The sequence below is a fragment of the Myotis yumanensis genome, unplaced genomic scaffold (assembly GCF_028538775.1).
Source record: "Myotis yumanensis isolate MYYU_CA2020_CCGP unplaced genomic scaffold, mMyoYum1.0.hap1 SCAF_3, whole genome shotgun sequence".
In the NCBI taxonomy this organism is placed as follows: Eukaryota; Metazoa; Chordata; class Mammalia; order Chiroptera; family Vespertilionidae; genus Myotis; species Myotis yumanensis.
The window spans coordinates 142,713,671-142,735,487 of record NW_027223754.1 but is presented as its reverse complement, the minus strand read 5'-3'; the positions used below and the strand labels follow the sequence as shown (position 1 = coordinate 142,735,487).

The 21,817-nt window shown below is 37.5% G+C and overlaps 1 protein-coding gene across 16 annotated transcripts in view; it reads right to left on the bottom strand.

The window, feature by feature from the left end:
• Positions 1–21,817, bottom strand: part of KCNC2 (potassium voltage-gated channel subfamily C member 2) — a 213,387-nt gene that overhangs the window by 12,305 nt on the left and 179,265 nt on the right. For 15 of the 16 annotated variants that reach the window (XM_070409702.1, XM_070409708.1, XM_070409712.1 and 12 more), the window contains exon 3: positions 2,040–2,967. In XM_070409702.1, the coding sequence (XP_070265803.1) occupies positions 2,040–2,967 (928 nt within the window). Of the gene's footprint in view, positions 1–1,117; positions 1,657–2,039; positions 2,968–21,817 lie in introns of those variants that run through there. The other variant, XM_070409704.1, reaches the window with a different exon arrangement.

Genomic DNA, 21,817 nt, shown 5'->3' with positions numbered 1-21,817 from the left:
CCACAAAAATTTACATGGAGCAAAATGGAAATGTGTTGAAAGAAAGATAAATGTTCTTGGGGAAGTTTTAATTCCACTTTGGATTCTATCTAAGAAGAAATTTACTTTCACAAAACTAAGATGAATTCAAAATGAGTGTAATGGTGAAGTAGCACACAAATTAATATCTTATAATTTTTGACATGCTATCTAGTTACTGTGAACGGGATCTTTTTTTAAGTGGAGCCTATTAAGGAAAAACTCCTAAGTAAATATATGGCTTTTGCAGCTCTTTAAGACACACACTTTTATTATTTTCTGAAAGTAATTTTTTTTCCCAAAATCTTAATAAAAATAATTCCAAAGCTGACAAACTTATGATCAGGTTCTCTAGTTTGAAGTGATAAAATAGTTTTGAACATAATGGAATGAGATAAACTTCTCCAAATGCCCTTGAAAAAAATTGCTTACTTCTGTATATTTGCCAAAGATGGTCACAATCTATCAGCCTGGATACCAGCCTCTTATAACAATGTTTACCCTAGGGCTAGGCTGAGGGTGTGTCCTCTTTATCCATGTCCTTCATAAGACGCAGGTACTATGAGGACAGTATGAGGAGGCCAGCAACACCAACTAAACTCTACCTTTCGTAAAGACATTCTTGGCCTAGCAGTTTTCAGGTATATATTGACAGAATTTACAGAACAATTTCCTAAATAAACAGGAGGACTGTGAATAAAATATTTAAAAAGCAGTTCAGCTCCAACCACATTTTCTCCCCATTTACTCCATAAAAAACTTCTAGAAGCTAAGAAGGAAACTTATGAAAATGTCACCTGCCTTTTTTGTTTGTTTGCTTGCTTGCTTTGTTTAATTGCTGATATTTTTAAATATGCAAATTTACTCACATGGGATTATCATAAATAATTTTTATACACTAAAAAGATTATATATAAACAACTTATAGTGAATGCATATATATTTTTTAATCTTCATCATAGGTAATTAAGTTGTTTAGTCTACAAAATATTTTATCTGTACCAGACAATAGACTAGAGATAATACTACTGATGATCACTTTAGCAAACTGAATGTCAACTGACAGTCATTCTTATCAGTCTTCTCTGGATTATCTACGGCAATGGAGAGGAGTAGGGATTCAGCTAATGTCAGGCAGTAAATCATCCAATATTCAATTGTGGTAAGGAAGAGAACCTAATGCATTGTGACGAGGTTCTCTAATTTGAAGTAACAAAATAGTTTTGAACATAATGGAATGAGATCAATGTCTCTAAATGCCCTTGAAAATTTTGTTTACTTCTATATGCTTGCCAAAGATGGTCTCTGTGGATAAAAAAGGAAATCCACAGAGAAATTCAGTGTTGCCATTGATGAGCCAAAGCCCATCATCTATCCCAAGAATAATGATAAATTGATTATATAACACCTTGCTCAATCCAATGGGATTACGTTGAATACCCTACCTAATTTAGTAATAATAAAAATTTAATCAATTCTCCAGAATATTATTAGGGAAGACCTTCGTTACCCAAAGGGCTACCTTCCATATCACCTCTTTGATGTTTAGGCCTTTGAAATGTAAACATCCATTCCTCTTAAGTAACTGCTTCTTGTGAATTAGGTTGAGATGCATGGCCCCATGTGGCAGAGATAAAGCTGAGACAAACACACCAAGCGAAATGATATGGAGATCAACATTTTGAGGATGAAGGATGGAAAATGGCCAATATCATACCATCACATCATGCAGGGAAACAAAAACATTGGCACGAGAGCAACACACAGGCAAAAGAAAATATTGGCACCATCAGCAAAGGGCAGGAAAACTCTATAGACCAGCTATGCAGACTTCTACTTGGAATTTATTTAGAAAGGTACAATCTAGCTATCTATAAGCCTGACACAAACACATGTTTTGTGAAGGGGTAGAACTGAAAACTCATGAACATTTGCAGAAAATGAGAATGATTGCCTTCTACCTATTGGATAATACTGGTCTATAAAGTATGCAATGGCATGCATTTAAAATTATGCCTTACCTGATCTATTATGTTCCAGAAGTCGATTGTCTTTGCCAAGACAGGTGTCACCCTGTGTGCTGTTGCAGGCCATATTTAATTCGGTCTTGCAAAAAGTAGGTGAGCTTGCCTGAGGGGCAGGAGGGATGTGCTTCTTTCTTTTCCGTGGAAGTTTCTGCTTTGCCATTGCCAAGGAGTAGTACATCCCAAAGTTGTTGACAATGACAGGTACAGGCATGGCTATTGTCAGCACTCCAGCCAGAGCACACAGGGCTCCTACCAGCATCCCTGACCAAGTTTGGGGGTACATATCCCCATAGCCCAATGTAGTCATGGTCACCACAGCCCACCAGAACCCAATAGGGATGTTTTTGAACTGCGTGTGCTCACTAGCTGAAGGGTCATTAGGTTGAGCGCCTACTCTTTCGGCATAGTAGATCATAGTAGCAAATATCAAAACTCCCAGAGCCAAGAAGATTATCAGCAGCAAAAATTCATTAGTACTAGCTCGAAGAGTATGTCCAAGCACCCTCAGACCTACAAAATGGCGGGTGAGCTTGAAGATTCTCAGGATCCTCACAAATCTTACCACCCTGAGGAAGCCAAGTACATCCTTAGCAGCTTTAGATGAGAGCCCACTGAGTCCCACTTCCAAGTAGAAGGGTAGGATGGCCACAAAGTCAATGATATTCAAGAGATTTTTGATGAATTCAAGTTTATTGGGGGAAAAAACAATACGGACTAAAAATTCAAAAGTAAACCACACCACACACACGCCTTCTACGTAGGTCAAGGCAGGATCCGTTTCGATTTCATACTGTAGAACAACACTTGTGCCATTGATGACTGGTTCCGTCTTGTTTTTCACAATATTGAAAGCTTCATGGGTCTCCAGGCAAAAAGTAGTGATTGAAACCAGGATGAAGAATAAAGAAGCAAAAGCAATAAACTGTAGGGGGGAAAAAAGGAGAGAGTGATCGAAACCATAATATACTTTGACCCAGATTTAAGAGCATCAATCCCTCTAGAACAGCAGTTCTCAACCTGTGGGTTGCGACCCCTTTGGGGGTCGAACGACCCTTTCACAGGGGTCACCTAAGACCATCGGAAAACACATATATAACTACATATTGTTTTGTGATTAATCACTCTGCTTTAATTATGTCCAATTTGTAACGATGAATTTGGGGGTCACCCCAACATGAGGAACTGTATTAAAGGGTCGCGGCATTAGGAAGGTTGAGAACCACTGCTCTAGAGGAAAAACATTGAAAGCATTTTTTGAAGATTTCACTTGGGATGTTGCTCCAAGGAAAGATGAGATGTACTGGTAACATTAATTAGAGTTTCACCTGAATTGTGTTTCAAGTTATGTTATCAGCTGATATAGGTAAAAACTTTTGATTGATGTTGCAAAACAAATTCTTGACTGTTTTTTATACCTGTAAAGAGAGCATAAAAATCACTTCCAAAGGATGTTGAAGGGCAACAGACCGAAAAATAACAATAAAAGTAGACCATGGCTCCAGATATTGTTTATGATCCTAGTAATCTTCATGTGTTAGATCAAGTTCTTACATCATACTATGAGGTGCAGTCCACACTGATGGAAACTTGGAAGCCACTCATATTTAACTGCAGGTTTCTACCTGTAGATAAAATGTTCCTGTTATCACGAAGTATGAATGCGAAAAAAATATTTGAGTTATGTTATTATTTAAATGATATTAATTTAAGGTGGAGACTTATCCAAAGAGCAAATCTATGGAAGAAAATAGGCAACAAGACTGAAGAAAGAGAAACAGAGTTAAGGAAAAAATTAAAAAGACAATTTTCTTCCTCTTCTCAAAAAGAACTGCAAATGTTTAAGTATCATGTTATAAAGTTGCAAGTGTTTTTTTTTAATTCAATTATTTCATTTCTGAAGCCAATAATATATGAATACACACAGCTACTAATACAGAATCATCATAAAAGTCCTCACGAATATAGTCCTTACCAGTACCAAACACTGTTATAAGCAATTTACTTAATTAACTCATATCAATACTTATAATAACACTATTTCCTACTGCATTTTACAGTTCCGGAATATTAGCCACAGAGTTTAAGTTACTTTCCAAAGTCATAAGATACAAAGTGATAGACCTGAGACACTATCCTGGCACATTTCACCCAAGATTCTGTTCCATTAACTTCCAAACCCTCAAATGTAGAATACAAATATGTTGAAATATTTATCTTGGGATCACATATTTTTTAATGTTAAACATCTACAAAAGTTGAAACTCAGTTGTTTGAGTGAATGGCACCGTTACAGTCAGTACCAGAGGCTTTCAAAGTAGCTGGCAGATTCCTAGTGCTCTCTGATTTAGCATACCCAATGAGCACCAAGGTTCCTTGAATGTCTAAACCTATAAATTATTCAGGAGCAAGTGGTGATCTGTCAAATGGAGAGAGGTACTTATCTATATATATAAAAGGCTAATATGCAAAGTGTCCCCTCGGGAGTTCGACTGGGAGACGGGGAGTTCGATTGCTTGCTATGACATGTGCTGACCACCAGGGGGCAGCACGGAATGAAGGAAGGCCCCAGCCGGCAGCCGGCAGCCAGCAGGCAGGGAAGGGAGGCCCTGGCCAGCAGCTGGAAGGTCCCAATTGGCCCTGATCACCAGCCAGGCCTAGAAACCCTACCCATGCACGAATTTCATGCACTGGGCCTCTAGTTTGAAAATAAAAGAGTATTCCAAAACCCAAAGTTGCTCCCTAATACCTATTCCTCAATTATGCCATTGAGATTTAAGTTTCCAGAAGAGATTGAAACCAATTCCTTTTTTTTTTTAACCTCTTGAGGTTCAGTGTGAGAGATACAAATCTCACCAAATATGTAAGAGATATACAAAAGAATGAAAAAAAATCTTAGGACCTTTACTATCTGCCCTAAAGAAACACCCAGATTATGGAACTGTCTCTTTGCAGTGTGCCAGTTAGGACAGCATCATACAGTATTATAAGGCATGTTCTTTTCATGGCTGTGACTTATTTTCCCATGTATATCTTCCAACTTCCTTTGTTGTTGTTTTCCACACTGGAGGATATATTTGTTAATTTGAGAGAGAGAGAAAAGGAGAAAGAGAAAGAGAGAGAAACATCACTGTGAGAGAGAAGCATTGATCAGTGGCCTCCCATAGGTGCCCAGACTGGGGATCATCAAAAGCAACCTAGGTATATGTCCTGATCAGGAATCAAACCTGCAACCTTTTAGTGTATGGAAGCCACCTGTAAGGGTTCCCTTTGGTTTTGACATTATAATTTGACTTGTCTTTCCAGACATATTGTGAGATATCAGCTTGGTTTTTTTCACTCATATTTCCCTCTGTACACATAAATACAGTTCTTTTGTTATTCAAATACTTTTTAAAACAGTATCACTAAGACCCAGATTTTTTTAGAAGTTAACATCTTGTGGGGAAGAATCAATTACATGTGGTTCATACATTATTTCTTAAATTAAAATATTACCTATAGATTTGATGGTCACATTTTTTCTGACGCCCCATAAAATCTTTTGGCATCAGAACCATACTAAGGTGTTTACATATTGACCTCCCTCCAATTACTCCCCCACATTCTCCACCATTCCCACCTAGTCTCAACCTTTTCAGGCTGTGTTAAAAGTTTTAGTGCACCAGTTCTATCCATGGATAAGCCAGTTAAAGTAGACTGCGATTTTATTTTATGCTTTTAGTGTTCCTCAATCAGCATTTTTCCAGCTAACTTTGTAATTTCAAACCCTTTGCACCTATATTCATAATTGAATTAGTGGGATTTCCCAACATTGTTTCACAATCAGTCCAAGCTCACCAGCCCACCTTCCATACGACAAAGACAGTTTACTAGTCTGCCTTGATGTTTGTCAATATAAAACACTGGGACTTTTCCAATCAGACATTTTTTACTTTTCATTCATTCATGCGACAAGTTTGTATTAGATGCCTCTCTGTATCAGGCTATAGGACTAGGGTATTAATTTAACAGTAGTTAAAAAAGTTAACCCCTGTCATTAAGTAAATCACAATCTACTAGAGATACAGAATTAAATAATGAACCATAAAAATTATATAATTGCAATTGTAATAAATGCAATAAACACAAATAAGGATCAAAGGGGACTTTATTTAGACTGAGGGATTATAGAAACCAAGAAAATATCAATAGTTTGAAATTTGACAAATGAATGGAGGTTAACGTGATGGAAGGGGAGACATTATCACACAGTAGGAAGTTTTAACAAAAATAGTCTGGATTTTTTCCATTTCACTTTCTCAAGTGATGCTTTGACTATAACATCACAGGAATAGCAAGTTTTCCAAATCTGCCTCTTGCACAAATCATGGTGAATAAGTCCCCACCTAGCACAGAAACCCTGACTTTTTAAAGAGTAACTTCTTTTTCTGAAGAGTTTCAAGTCAACCAAAACTATTATCTTGGTTTTAAAATGAGGCTGTAAGATGACTTTAGAACCATCTGACTGCACGTAGTGTTCCATTCGACTTGCTGACCTATTGGGAAACTTACAGAATTCACTTGTCTTAAATTATTGTTGCCAGTGCCATTGTTTAGGATGAAGTGAAAATAAAAGACATATATTATACATACAACTTAAAAGGAAGATCAACAATACAATCAAAAAATGGGCAAAGGACCTAAATAGACACTTTTTGAAAGAGGACATACAGAAGGCTGAGAGACATATGAAAACATGCTCAAAGTCACTAATCATCCAAGACATGCAAAACAAAATAACAATGAGATACCATCTCACACCTGTCAGAATGGCTATCATCAAAAAAAAACAACAAACAACAAGTGCTGGTGAGGATGCGGAGAAAAGGGAACCCTCGTGCACTGCTGGTGGGAATACAGACTGGTACAGCCACTGTGGAAGACAGTATGGAGTTTCCTCAAAAAGTTAAAAATGGAACTCCCATTTGACCCAGTGATCCCACTGCTAAGAATATATCCCAAGAAACCAAAAACACCAATCAGAAAGGATATATACATCCCTATGTTCATAGCAGCACAATTTACCATAGCTAAGATTTGGAAACAGCCTAAGTGCCCATCAGCAGATGAGTGGATTAAAAAACAGTGGTACATCTACACAATGGAATACTATGCCACTAAAAAAAGAAGGAACTTTTACCATTTGCAACAGCATGGATGGATATCATTATGCTAAGCAAAACAAGCCAGTCAGAGAAAGATAAATATCAAATGATCTCACTCATATGTGGGATATAATGATCAACATAATTTGATGAACAAGGATAGATCCAGAGACAAATGGTGGTGGAGCCGGGGCTGGGGGCGGGGGGCGGTTAGAGAGCAACCAAAGGACTTGCATATTACCATAACCAATGGACACAGACACTGGGGTGGTGGGGGCTTGGCCGGGGTGGGAATGGCTGGGAGGGGGGGAGGTCAATCAGGGAAAAGGGAGACATATGTAAAATTTTAGACAATAAATAAATTAAAAATAAATAAATAAATAAATAAAGACATATATTAAGTGGGTTTTTTTTAATTTAAAGCACTATGAAAATATTAGAAATCATTATTATACATACTTGAGTATGCATTCAAAATATAATAATTAACTCTATAAGAACTACTAGAACTTGATGCCTATGTTTATTAAACAAACTATTATGTTGGCCAGCAAAGATCAACAGCTCTTAAGATACCACACTTGGTGGTTGGAATAAGTAGCATGAATCATCTTGTACTTGGAAATCATTTAAATTGACCACCCATATTCCTACAAAAGGAGTGTGGCCTAAAGATCACACTCATTAAAATATACTTGGGGAGTATATACACAGCAAACTTCTTACCTCCAGATCAGATGTCAGACTTGTGGGGAGAAATCTGCATTTAACTAGCTTCTTAGGTGATTGCTACGCATACTAAAGATTGAAGACCATACTTGCAGTGTTTTTGTTTGTCTGTTTGCAGCAGACTGATAACACAGGAATGATAAGTCATTATTAAATGGATTGGATCAGTTTTTTTTTAAATTATAAGCATTTGTAAAATTTTAAGAGAACCTTAGTAATTATCATTTACTACCTCCTACATGATGGGATGTTTGTGCCTTTGTGTGTATGTTGTGACATCATTAAGGCTTTCACACAAATACCTGTGAGCAAATAAAGCAACTGAACAGCCTCTATATAGATACAATTCTAAGACACAAAACTTTGGAATCCAAAAGTTGTCTGTCTGTTTTTATAAGTCATTTGGCATTTGCATTTATCAATATTTTTATTGGCATTATTTAAAGTACAACATTATATTTTGTATTTATATCATTCTTCTTTGTAATTTTTATAGCTCAGTATATCTAGCTTTACATACTTTGTAAATCTGTTGGAGTGTGACAATTTTATAACAGGAAAGTAAAAGTAGTATAAAAAAGAAAACAAACTTTGGCATCTGGGAGATAATATTCATCTCAAAGGTAGGTGCAGTAGGTGATTATTTTGCTTTAAAAAAAAAAGCCCAGCTAGACACCAGATAGCTGCTGTGTGTGTGTGTGTCTGTGTGTGTCTGTGTGTGTGTGTGTGTCTGTGTGTGTGTGTGTAAAGACTTAAGGTCACTAGGTATGGTCTAGAACAGTGGTCGGCAAACTGCGGCTCACGAGACACATGCGGCTCTTTGGCCCCTTGAGTGTGGCTCTCCCTAAGCCTTAGGAGTACCCTAATTAAGTTAATAACAATGTACCTATTTATATAGTTTAAGTTTAAAAAATTTGGCTCTCAAAAGAAATTTCAATCGTTGTACTGTTGATATTTGGCTCTGTTGACTAATGAGTTTGCCGACCACTGGAATGAGAACACTGAAAAGAGAACCTGAGTGTGCCTCATAATAACATAGTAGGATATTGGAAGTTGGTTTGAGGTGTAGAAGCTTGAAAAGTGTTGAATTCTGAAGTAAAGAAAAAAATGGGAAAGGTTTCTAAGGAAAAGAGGACAGGCCCATAATACCGGTATGAGTGCCGGCAAGGGAGAAATTCCTCCTCATGTACAGCTACAGAACATTGGGATAATACTGAGAATATTACATTTTAAGATGGTATTCTTTTATGCCTTCAGCAAAAGGAGGTTGTAGAAACCAACTGGGTGTGACAATGCTTTGAATAATGAAGGCACTGAGCCTGGGAGGACAGATAGAGGAGAGCAGTCATCCATGGCAGGTAAGATACACAATGTGGTTCAAAAGCATAGGATGGTAACAAATAAGAGTGAAAGGTAATCAGGAGAAATGTAGCCTGCATGGAAGACCTCGGAGATAAGGGGGAGAGACAGAGTTTTCCATGAAAGGAAGAGTGGAGCTCAGTTTATTAGGAACTTATTTTGACTGTCAAATGAAAGGGTGACCCGGAAGCCTTGTAAACCTGGAATTACCCAGAGGCAACACTTGATTGCATCAGCAAGGAATTTGTGCACTTTATCTGAACTTAATTCATAGAGCCTTGGATGTGAAAAATGTATTCTTTTGTTTCTGACTCACTGCGTTGAACTGAAATGGAAAAATATGAGGCTAGATTAAATACTATTTATTAAGACAAAAATTAAAAAGAAAGGTAATGGAAAAAATAGGTTTTATTTATTTGTCTTTCTCCTCCAGTGAGCTGGGAAGTCTTAAAAACTAGAATGATGTCATGTTCATTTTTGTAACTCTTGCTCCTGGTTCAGTTGGAAGTACGTATTTAGTATGACTGGCTGGATGAATAGGAGGATAGGAGAATTAAAGAAAGAATGAATAAATGAACAGAATAATAAAGTAGAAAACATTCTACTGAAAGTAAGAATGATGTAAAAAAAAAGAAATAACGTATTGAAACAAGAAAGTATAATTATTGAAGCAAAAATGCCAAATTTATAGCAGAAGCAAATTTAACCAGTTTATTAATCCAAATGCTGCCACTAGTAGCTTCCATTCATGGGGGTTGGGAACCTTTTTTCTGCCAACGGTCATTTGGAGATTTATAACATCATTTGTGGGCCATACAAGATTACCAACTTAAAAATTAGCCTTCTATATTTGGTCAATCATTTAATTAACTTATCCCTAATGACATGGCAGGGCCAGACCAAGTGATTTCGTGGCTTTATATTACCCATGGGTCAGATGTTCCCCACCTCCGTAAGAATGGATCTTGTGTCTTAGCAGGGAGTTGGAAAATAAAATCACATTGTCAGCTTGCTTTCTTTTCCCCTGTGATAAGAACACCAATTTCCACAGGCATTAAATGAAAACAATGAGGCATGTTAAATAATCACAATTTAGAAAGCTTTCCAAACAAGGTATGTCATGTTGACTGAATTCACAGAACCGAGATATCATTCCAGTCATCTTCAAATAGAAAGGTCCTGCTAACGTGTTGGCTTGTGGGTCCACTGAGTAGCCCTTCCCTCTATAAGCCGAGTGCCCAATACCCTTAGATACACAGAGTGCCCAATACCCTTAGATACACAGAGTGCCCAATACCCTTAGATACACAGAGTGCCCAATACCCTTAGATATACAGAGTGCCCAATACCCTTAGATACACAGAGTGCCCAATACCCTTTGTCCAATTAGCAACCATGAAGAGGAAGTCCTGAGTCCAAGTTCTACCTAGGAGGTATTATGTCAATCTACCTCAACGTAAACATTCAAGTAGGTCTTTAGGATGTGTAATAGGCGGAGAGAAAGCAGGATGGAGGAAGTGGGTATATTTTTATGTTTCATCATTTTCTCTTTCCTGTTAGTATTAAATATAACTGGACCTGATAATTAATTTGAAAATGCCAGAACTTTCAGCATGAAAGGAAGACCAAACCCATTAAGTGACCCTTCTCTGTGCTCTCTGAGCCCAAGATCACTGCTATTGTAGCAATTTTCACACACTTTTGTTACTTTTGTTATTGATTCCACACATCCACAAATTGTTCAAAGAAAGGGACTGAAATATCTATCCCCAGAGCAAAGGACAGGGTCTGACCAAATGCAAGAAGTAGGTACTCAGTTCTTGTGAAATTAGTAAAGGAACACATTTTTAAAATGTGATTTTTTGGTATATAAAAATTCATTTGTCCCTCAAACAGAATCTGTCCTTTAAAGGTCATTTTATATTCTAAATTCACAATTAGAAATCTCGACATATTTTGCAAACCTTGAAGGCAAAAATAACAAAATTGGGGGAAAAAATAAACTCAACTCTATTTTTTAAGTGAAAATCAGTAAGAGCATTTAATATTTGGAGAGTTTTAAAACAAGTTACTTTAAAAATTGGCTAAGGAATTTCAATTTTTAAAATTCCACATGAAGTATACCTATTTTTAGTTTGTATTCCAAGGACATTATATGTTTTCCAAATGGGAATGGTTCATTCCTATTTTGCCTATTCTGTTCTTCTCTCTTAAATAATGAAATGAAGACATGAAAAGAGCAGGGACTTCAAGTATTGAAGTATCTGAGTTCATAAGGCTTCCTGATCCAAAATTTCCACTTTGGAAAATTTACTCTGGTAAAATCTATACTAATAAAGGGTAATATGCAAATTGGCTGGGACACCCTCATGCAATGACTGAACAGCAGGCTGAATGGGGTGACCAGGCCGGCGGGGCGAGGCAGTGAGGGGCGACCAGGCCAGCAGGGGGGCAGTTATGAGTGATCAGGCTGGCAGGCAGAGGCCATTAGGGGCGATCAGGCAGGCAGGCAGGTGAGCAGTTAGGAGGCAGTGGTCCAGATTGTGAGAGGGATATCCGACTGCCAGTTTAGGCTCGATCCCTGGGATCAGGCCTAGACCGGCAGTCAGACATCCCCTGAGGGGTCCTGAATTGGAGAGGGTGCAGGCTGGGCTGAGGAGACCTTCCCCCACCCCGTGCACAAATTTTGTGCTCTGTGCCTCTAGTATTTATATAAAAGTACAAGGATATGCTCAGAAGAACATTCACTGAAGTATTCTTTGTACAAAACAAAATGTAAGTGTCTGTGAATTGGAGGTATGTTCATAACGCAGCATTACAAAGAATGACATAGCTCAATACACACTGATAAGATATAATCTCCAATGAAACATTAAACAAACAAATAAACAAAAAAAGACTGTGGCACAACATTTGCAGTCTAATCCCATTTCTTTATATATAACTAATGCATGTAAATAAACAGAAACACTATGTCCTTGGCACTGGTAATGTCTGGGTGCGAGAGTGGCATTGGGTAAGTGTCTTATTAATGGGCAATTCTGATTCTATAAAAGTTTAATTTTTTTACAAAAATTGTAATCATGTATTATATGTTTAATTTTTTTAAATTTCAAAGAAAACAATCACCCAGAGAGTATTAAACCTGGATCTGGATCTTTATTCCTAGTGAACATTAAATTGCTTTTACTAGTCTGTAGAAATGACACACTGGCAGCTTGCCATTTTTCTTCTTTTCTGCAGCCTCTTAAATTTGGCAGATGCTCTTAATTATGTATGTGTTCAAGTCCCATACCCTAGCTTTGCCATAATTAACAAGTGTGCTGTTGTCCACAGAACTGTGGTCTCTGAAGAAAGAAAAAGATTTTCATTACTAAGTCTGTCCTCAAGGGCCAGCCAAATGGGGACAACTAGTGCCCATGTCTGCTGATTCCATGCAGAGTTGAAAATTACTTCAGACTCTTCTTAGGCTGGTAAGTGAATTTTGCTTTAACCAAGTTTTACCATTTTTAAGGAGTTCCCCAAACTCTGCTGCATTTGAGGTATTATTTAAATGTAGGAAGGCTGAGATTCCTTCAATGGAACGCCACACACATTCATGGTACTACATTCAGAAGTCAGTGAAGATGAAGAAGATGAAGTTTCAGGAACCTGTATAATCACGTGGGCATTTATGACACATTCTATGTTTTATGTCTATACCTGCATATAAAATAGGTTTAGTGTATGGATGGATATATATGTATAAATTATATATAGGTACAAAAATAGATATTAAAATATAAGACTTAGATTCTTCAAATCAAGAAAACATACTCAAATAGTACTTTTAGCCTCTGAGATTTATGTGGCCTCTGATAAATACTTCCATGTATGTTTTTTGGTAGCCTTATCCAAAACACTATTTCTTTACTATTTTTTTCCTAGGCCACAGACTGATTTCACTGAAATTTTGATTGTTTACAGTCAAGGCCTATTTACTCACACGCAATTGTAATTTTCTGGGATACAGGAAAGGGGGCCTACATACCTATTAATATTATTGCAGTGAATTATGGTGTTCAAAGTTAGGTAACATGAATGAAAAGTCACCAAATATGAATACGCGGTATCATTTTGCTTTTCTGAATCTTGCAATAAAATTTAAATTGTGTGCATAATTAGTATATTTCATAAAAATAATTTTTTTATAATTGCTTCATTAGCTAAATTTCACATTTCTCAGTCATAAAAACAATAACAGATTAGAAATAATTAATTCACAATATAAACATGAATTATAATTCCTAAATTTTCATTATTGAAAACTTCCCCCAAAAGTGTCTATCTTTAACATATTAATTCATTTTAAGTGTATTTTAAATGTATTTTTTAATGGTTCAGTTTGTCTTTGAATGATATGACCTATACCACCATGATTTAGGATTACTTAAAGGGCCACATCTTTTAGCCTATCTACCTATCTACAAGTCCCCACATATCTTTCATGAGGCTAACAATCACTTTCCAAAAGGAATTATGCATGAATCTGGTCTTATTTAGTTGAAAGTGGAGAGACAGTGATGGAATGGTAAAGTTGAAGGTGAAGGAAAGTTGCTTACAAACATCTACCAGAGATTCACTGATTTCGATATAACTCTTTCTTTCAACATGATGACACTGTGGTTATAACATACCCTACACAGTGTCTACCTGTGTGGGTGAGAAAGGGGCCACATAAAACTCCTGACAAGCTCAGGAGAGCCCTGCATGGTGGCCTTACAAACTCAGAGACCAAAAGTAACCACAAAGGATGATCTGAACATAAAAGTTCCTAACTAAGCGTGAGTCGTGGTGGGGAGTCACCTCCCAAGCCAGTAGCTTCCTTGACAAAGGTCAGTCTTTAAGAGAGCCTGTCTACTGTCTTTTTGCATGTAAGATAATACACCCTTGGAGTGTCATAGTAAACCCTTTTTTTCTGGACCCCTCAGGGTACAACCTCCGAGCAAAGCAGGAGACCACAGAACCCCTCATTGTTATCCCTATGTGCTGAAAATTAATTAACTATCCTGTACCCACCAATGTAAAAGAAGTATGTGTCTCTCTGTTTTATTCTTTCTCCAATCCCAGAGATTTCCCCGCTTTGCTTTCTCCTGCCTCCCTAATCTACCACAAATTGATCTCATATAAACTCACTCCTCACCTTACATCTCCTCCTTTGATTCTGATTATAAAATAAGATGAAAACTGCCATTCTCTGGAGCAAAATTGCAATCCTTTGAGATTTTTGTTTCCAGCAGTGTAGTCAGGCAAATGAGATTCAAATAAACTGATACAAATGCTCTACTGGTTTAGACATTTCTGACATCGACACCTGCAGTACTACTTTTGCTGGTCCAGGGACACCAAAGGATGTCCCAAACTTCAGTCTCAAATATTGTTTTTCTCTTTTTCCTATACATACAGTACACTTGCTCAGTAATCCTTTTTAAAAACATTCCATTATGCCTACATAGTCAAATACTCAGTCTTCCCAACCACGGCTCCAAAGGATCTGGTCCTTCCCCCACACATAGTTACGTATTAAAGTTAGAACTTTAGTACTCCTTCTTCCTCAAGTTCATTTTGCTTAGTGGATATTTGCTTTGCCTGACTACACAGCCTAGGTCAGGAACCCCCAGTCCAGTCTAGACTACTTCAGCCGGTGCTCCTATGTGGACTCGGAACACTAAACATTTCAGTGGTTCCTCCTGGGCCTGAAGGTCTTGGGCACTCTTGCAAACAGTTGCAAATTCTTCCCAGAGGGCAGAGGCAAATTTTCTATATTCCATAAAACAGAAGTTCCTGTGTAACTTGTAATTTTGTTACAAGGAGTAGAAAAGCCATTTTTAAAATCTGGAGGGGATTGATTGGCTATGTAATTGGAAATCCAGTAAAAGTCAACATTACTGTTGCTTGCCTTAGCAATTTAACTGTACCAACGGCTATCAAAGTGTGGTCTGGGGATCTCTAGTGAAGCTGAGACCTTTTTAGGGATCCATAAAATCAAAATTAGTTTTGTAATAATACTATTTTTTTTTTGTCTTTTGACTCTCATTGTCTCACTAGTTTACAGGGGAGTTTTCTGGAGGCTGTATGACCTGTGATATCACGACAGAGTGAATGCTCACGTAGATAGAGAACCCAGCCGTCTCCTATCAAGTCAGACATGAGATTTACAAAAAGATAATACAATGCCCCTTTCCCATTTTATTTTTTCCTTTTAGAAATTTTTTAAAAATTATTTTTCATGAAATATGTGTTTTCTCACACTCAAATGTTAATCACCTCTAGAAACATCCTCACAGTCACCTAGAAATAATGTATTATCAGCTACCTGGGCATTCCTTAGTTTAGTAGTCAAGTTGACACACAAAATTAACCATCACAGTGACTATTATACCTTTTATTTTTGATGGTTTCAAAAGAACTTCAAACAAATCTGATCTTCCAATTCCATTATATACCTCTGTTATTTTGAACCATTATTTGCCAATTAACCTACTTAGTACTTAGGCCCGTTTTTCTTCCCCAAGACCTCTGACTGTTGAATCACTGAATCCTGCAGATTCTCAGACTTGAAATATCTCTAGTATTTTTCTCTCATCTCTCCACTCCCAGTGCCAGTAGCTTAGCTTTTAATTTGCCTTTAATTAGCTTTTCCGGGAGTACTAGGAATAAGCACTCCTTGGAGGGAGCAAATGTGATTATGCCATTCATCTGCTTAAAATAGTTTAATGGCTCCCAATTACAGGGTAACACACATTGTTCTTAATATGTTATCGGAGAGATTTCTTTCTGTAGACCTTACATACCTTTCTATTGTGAATATTACTATCCTCTATGATATGCAGGTGCTCCATCCTCATGCCTCTGTACATGAAGTTCTCTCAAATCTACCTCTTTCCTTTGTATGGCTGGCAAAGAACTACTTAGTATTGAAGACTCAGCTCAGAAAACAATTGATCTTTGGAAAAAAATCCCTGGAATCTGAGGCAAATTTAAGCACTTTCTTATAGTTATCTATTCATATCTCTACTGTAGCGCTTACCTCATTTCTGTAACATTTTATTTTCTGATCCTTTGGTAGAATACAAGCTTTTGCTAGCAGGAATTTTTATTTGTATTTTATGTCAAGGGGTCTGAGTTAGTGCTTAGTAATTATTGACAAGAAGTAATAGCAAAGATTACGGACATACCAAACATAAGGCTTAATTCCATTTTGGTTCATTTATTTACACCCATACTTCCCCCAGATGGAATATTAAGAAGGCTTATGAAGACAACAGCATAGGAATAAAACTGTGAACTTTTACTTACAGTAATAAAACTATAATATAAGACTAATAAGGAAACAGATTGTCAGTCTGAGTGACAGGAGCAGGGCAATGTCAGAGATGAAAAGAGAATGCTTCGATGAGGAGGGGTTAACATAATGTCAGTTTCTGCAGAGTTCAAAGAAGATAAAAATAGAGAAAGGCCTATTGGATGAGATCATCAGGCCATCATTAGTTTCTCTTGGTGAACAGTTTTAATTAAAAAGAAAAAGGAAGAGAATCCAGATTTCAGGATTAACAAGCTAATGGGTGTTGAGAAGTATGAGTGGCAAGTAAATACACACACACACACACACACACACACACACACACACACTTACTCATTCACAAGGGTTTGAATCCATTTTGTCCATAGAGATCATTACAAATTTAAACGTTTTTCTGGCTCTTCTCTAAGAATAAACAAAATGAGCTAATTCTAGAATATATAAAAAGGTAATACAGACTGGACCATATTTTTGAAAATGTAAAGAACTTAATAATGAAAGATAATACTAAATATTCCTGAATACTATTATCAAAACTATCTAAATAGACATTTCTATCCATAATCAATCAGAAAGCTATCTGATTTTTTAACTAATTCTACCCCCAAAATCTAACTGTGTATCCATTGTGCTAAAAGGCATCAGGAAAGTAAGAAATTCAGTGCTATGCCACTGGTAACAGTTCTACAGGATTGATAAGTGATAATAGAAAAACTAGTAATAGCTTTAAGATGCCATACTGCCTTTGCCATTTAAAAGATCACAACCCTAACAAATAAAATGTATGTTTTCTTCTTCTAAAAATAACAGCATTACTAATACTAATAGGTAATATTCAGTCAGCATATCTGTCCTAAAAAATAATTTTCATCTCATTTAATCCTGAAAATATACTGCATAATAGATTCTATTGTTCCATTTTACAGAGAAGCAAACTGAGGCATAGAAACAAAGGTCAAAACTCTCTATTTTTTGTAACATATTGCTTCTCTGAGTTACCTTTTTTCCTACAAGAATCTTCAACCCCACTGAACACAAATATTTAGGAGATAAGTATTATAAATAGTGTTTTATACACATATGTGCATGTAATCACACACTCATGCACACACACACAACACACTCTAAATTTTGGTCATCAACAGTGCTAAAACAATAAAGCCAGGAAAGTGAAATTCCTAAGCTTTATTCCTGATTTGTTTGATGGATCTTTATTCATAGTATCTTTTCAAGGTCTTTATAAAATAAATGGTTTTGTAACCAAATGCTGATTCTAAATAATTAAAGATAACTAAGCAAATGAGTTTCAGGCTAAAAAATAATTGTATTTTCACTATTTGAACAAAGTTAACTATACATTTTGGGCCTAAGGTATCTAAAGAACTCAGAAACTTGCATGAATGGACATGGATAGGCTGGGTTCTTCTTTCTCCTCTGTATACTTCTCTTTTAATCTCTATTTTTCTAGCTAGAGAAAGAAATGGCTGTTTTCATGGCTTATTTAGCTCATTTCAGAGCTATCAGAGCAAGGTTTACAGGACTTGCCCTTGATATAGAGACAACAGAAGAAAAGCTTCTGAATATTTAATAGAGCTAGAAAATACTACATTTAATATTCTCTTGAGCTTGCACAGTGCTGACTTGGAAAGAAACCTAAAGTGTCCCATTTCCACATGTAGAATCTAAAGAGATGCAGTCAGTAGAGCATTCTCTAAAATGACACGCACAACTGAAATGGTTACATTCTTAAAGGTAAAATGATTCTTTTAAAATATGTGCCGAAGGGAAACATAACTGAACTGGCTTTAAAGTTGTGTTCATGTTCTATATTTACCACCGTATTACTTCTTAAAACTTTAACAATTTGACAACAGCCAGAATTTTATCTAGCCTTGGTTTATTTTGTTCTGCTTGCCATTTTTGTTTTGTTTTGTTTGAGTAAAGGAAAATTTTAGGAACACTAAGCAAATCAGCTATCTAATGTCAATTAACAGTTTTGCACATCCAACATGCTTTGTTGATTTCGATGTTAAGAATGAAAATCCTGCCTGGAGTGTGGCTCGGTGGTTGAGCATGGACCTAAGACATCACCCCTTCGATTCCCTGCCAAAGCATATGCCCAGGTTTTTGGCTCGATCCCCATCTATGTTTCTTTCATTGATGTTTCTATCTCTCTCTCCCGCTCCCTTCCTCTTTAAAAACAAACAAACAAAAAACACACAAGAGAATGTCAAAATTCATTTAGACAGGGTAAGCTCTTGAAAGGCTAGAGGGAACCCTTTTCCCACACACCTAAAAGTCTCCTTTCAATTGTTAGAGTCCTTCATGCGATTTTTTTAATAACCTAAAGTTTTGTTTTACTCTGTCCTGCAATTTCTCTATAGGTTGTACAAGAGTCTGTAATTCAGTAAATATTTCCTACCCAACTGTTAAGTTGAAGGCTCCCTGCAGTAAGTTATGGAGAAACCAAGGTAAACTATAACACTTGTGCACAAGGAGCAAGTCATCTATCTTGGGGGAATGATAAACCCCCTGACCTTCCCTCTCTAGAGATAACATCTAGGCTTCAGTTGTGTTTCAGCTCCAGGCCCAGAAGAGCAACAAAACCAGCAGTGGACCTCAGGACCAGCTGCATTGAATAATGACCCCCTGCCCTGGCACCGGCCAATCAATCAGTGGAGACCTGGACCCTGAAAGGGCACAACTGGGAAGCTGCTGAAAATTCTATTGAATTCGTCCCTGAATTCTCCCTGAACTCTCCACGCTTAGAACCCTTAGGAGGGAGGACCCAGCACACTCTCCCTCCAGGGGCACCCTGGTGCCTTTCCCTCCCCGCTCTCACTCCCCCAAGGCCCATTACCATGACCTTCCTCACTCCCAAGCTCCAAGGGCCCTTCCTTTACCTCTATAACTTGTTTCCTAAGCCCATTTCTTCTAGGGATTACTGTTTCTACCTCTCTGATTTACCAAATAAATATTCTCTTATAGTTGGAAAAAAACAAAATAAATAAATACCTCAAATAAAGGTAAAATAGAATTCATTCAATAAGAGACAACATGCTTAAAAGACAGCCATCAGGCCCCGGCTGGTTTGACTCAGTGGGTGGAGCCTCGGCCTGCGGACTGAGGGGTCCCAGGTTCGATTCCAGTAGGGGGCATATACCTTGGTTACGGGCAAATCCCCATTGGGGGGTGTGCAGGAGGCAGCTGATTGATGTTTCTCTCTCATCAATGTTTCTAGTTCTCTGTCCCTCTCCCTTCCTCTCTGTAAAAAATCAATAAAATATATTTTTAAAAAAAAAGACAGCTATCAGCCCACCTCTGCCTTCCAGTCGTATTTCTCCAATGGGAATAGCTAGCTCTCATGGAGTCATCAGTTGTAAGCCCCTTTCCAATTCCAATGGGTATTTTTTGTTCACTCTCTCAAAGGCAGCAAACGCTATAGGTGCTTTCCCTTTGAGACACTCTCACTAAATGAATTCCAGGACACTATATTCTTCTGATTTTCTTCCCACTTCTCTAGACAATACCTTCCAGTTTCCTTGGCTCGGTACTCTCCTCTACCTGATCCCCAAATGTGAGAGAAACTTACAATTGGGCTCCATACCTCTTTCTGTGTTTAGGTGCCGTAGTATGGTCCAATTATTAAAAACTCCATTCATTTGCTTGGTTCAAATTTATATCTCCAGCCCTGACCTCACTGAGCTTGAGGCTGCTTTCTTGCTCAATTGCTTTCTTGTCATTGTCAGAGGGCATGATGTCAAATAGCTAAGCACATTTTTTTTTTTATTTCTTTCCTCTCAAATCTGTTCTTCCCCTCCTCCTCTTTCCCACAGTAAACAGAACACTGTTACTCAAGTCAAAACTGAGAGGTCGCCCTAGCTGGTTTGGCTCAGTGGATAGAGCATTGGCCTGCGGACTGAAGGGTCCCAGGTTCGATTCCAGGGCACATGACTGCGTTGTGGGCTTGATCCACAGTGTGGGGAGTGCAGGAGGCAGCCAATCAATGATTCTCTCTCATCACTGATGTTTCTATCTCTCCCTTTCCCTTCCTCTCTGAAATCAATAATAAAAGAAAAACAGAACAAGACAAAACAACAACAATAAAAACCTGAGAGGTCATCTTGGTGCCTTCCTTTTTCTCCTCACTTCACTGCCTAATCCACTAACTCCTCGGAGTCCAAGTGACAATCATTTCCTTGAGAAATTACCATAGTCTCCTAATTAGTCTCTTTGTTCCCGTGCTTCTGGACATTGTTATAGTTATCTATTGCTTATAAATATCTCCCCCAAAGAATGGCCACTTCAACAAATGTTCATTACCCCAATTTCATATCAGTCAGGGTGGGTCTGGCTTAGGGCCTCTCATGAGCTACAGTCAAGATTTTGGTCAGAAGTTGTGGTCATCTGAAGGTTTAACTGGGGCTAGGAGATCTGCTTCCAAGGTGGTTGGCAGGAGATCTCAATTCCTCACTGTCTATTGAGAGAATATCTCCGATTCTTACCATGGGGCTTCTCTATAGGGCTCCTTGAGTGTCTTCACAACATCACATGTCAGCTGCCTCCCCCAGAGTGAGGGATCCAAGAGAGAGAGAGCACAAGGGAGAAAATGTGATGCCTTCGCAAGTTATGTTATGTATCATCACTTTCTCCATATTCTGTTTGTTAGAAACACATCTCTAAGTCCAGTTCACATTCAAAAACGAAAAATTAAAATCCACCTCTTGAAGAAAAGAACATGAAGAATTTTAAAAAATATATTTTAAAACCACCACATCCTTTCTTTGCTCAGAGTGCAGAGCATTTACATAAACTAAGTCCAAGACCATTGTGACATGTAGTGAAGTGGAACAAAAAATTTAAGTAAATGAGTAAATTCAAGAACTGTGAATTTGTGTGGTTACTGGTGGAGAGAATAGCATTTTAAAAAGTCTAGGTGAAAAAGCCTGATGTTAACAAGAAAGACTGGAAGAGATTCAGAAAATTTGTGGGTAATTTTAATGAGAAGGGATGACCTAAATGGAGAAAGCACAGCTACAAACTTTACTTCAAATGAGGAAAGCTTCAGTCATATGAACTTGGCAACAGGAAGAAAGTGAAAAAGTACTTCTTTCCAAGGAATCGCACAAGGAGGAAGCACTAATTGAAAGCAACCTCAGAAAAATTTAGGTTTCATTTAGACAAGGAGGTGGAAGAAT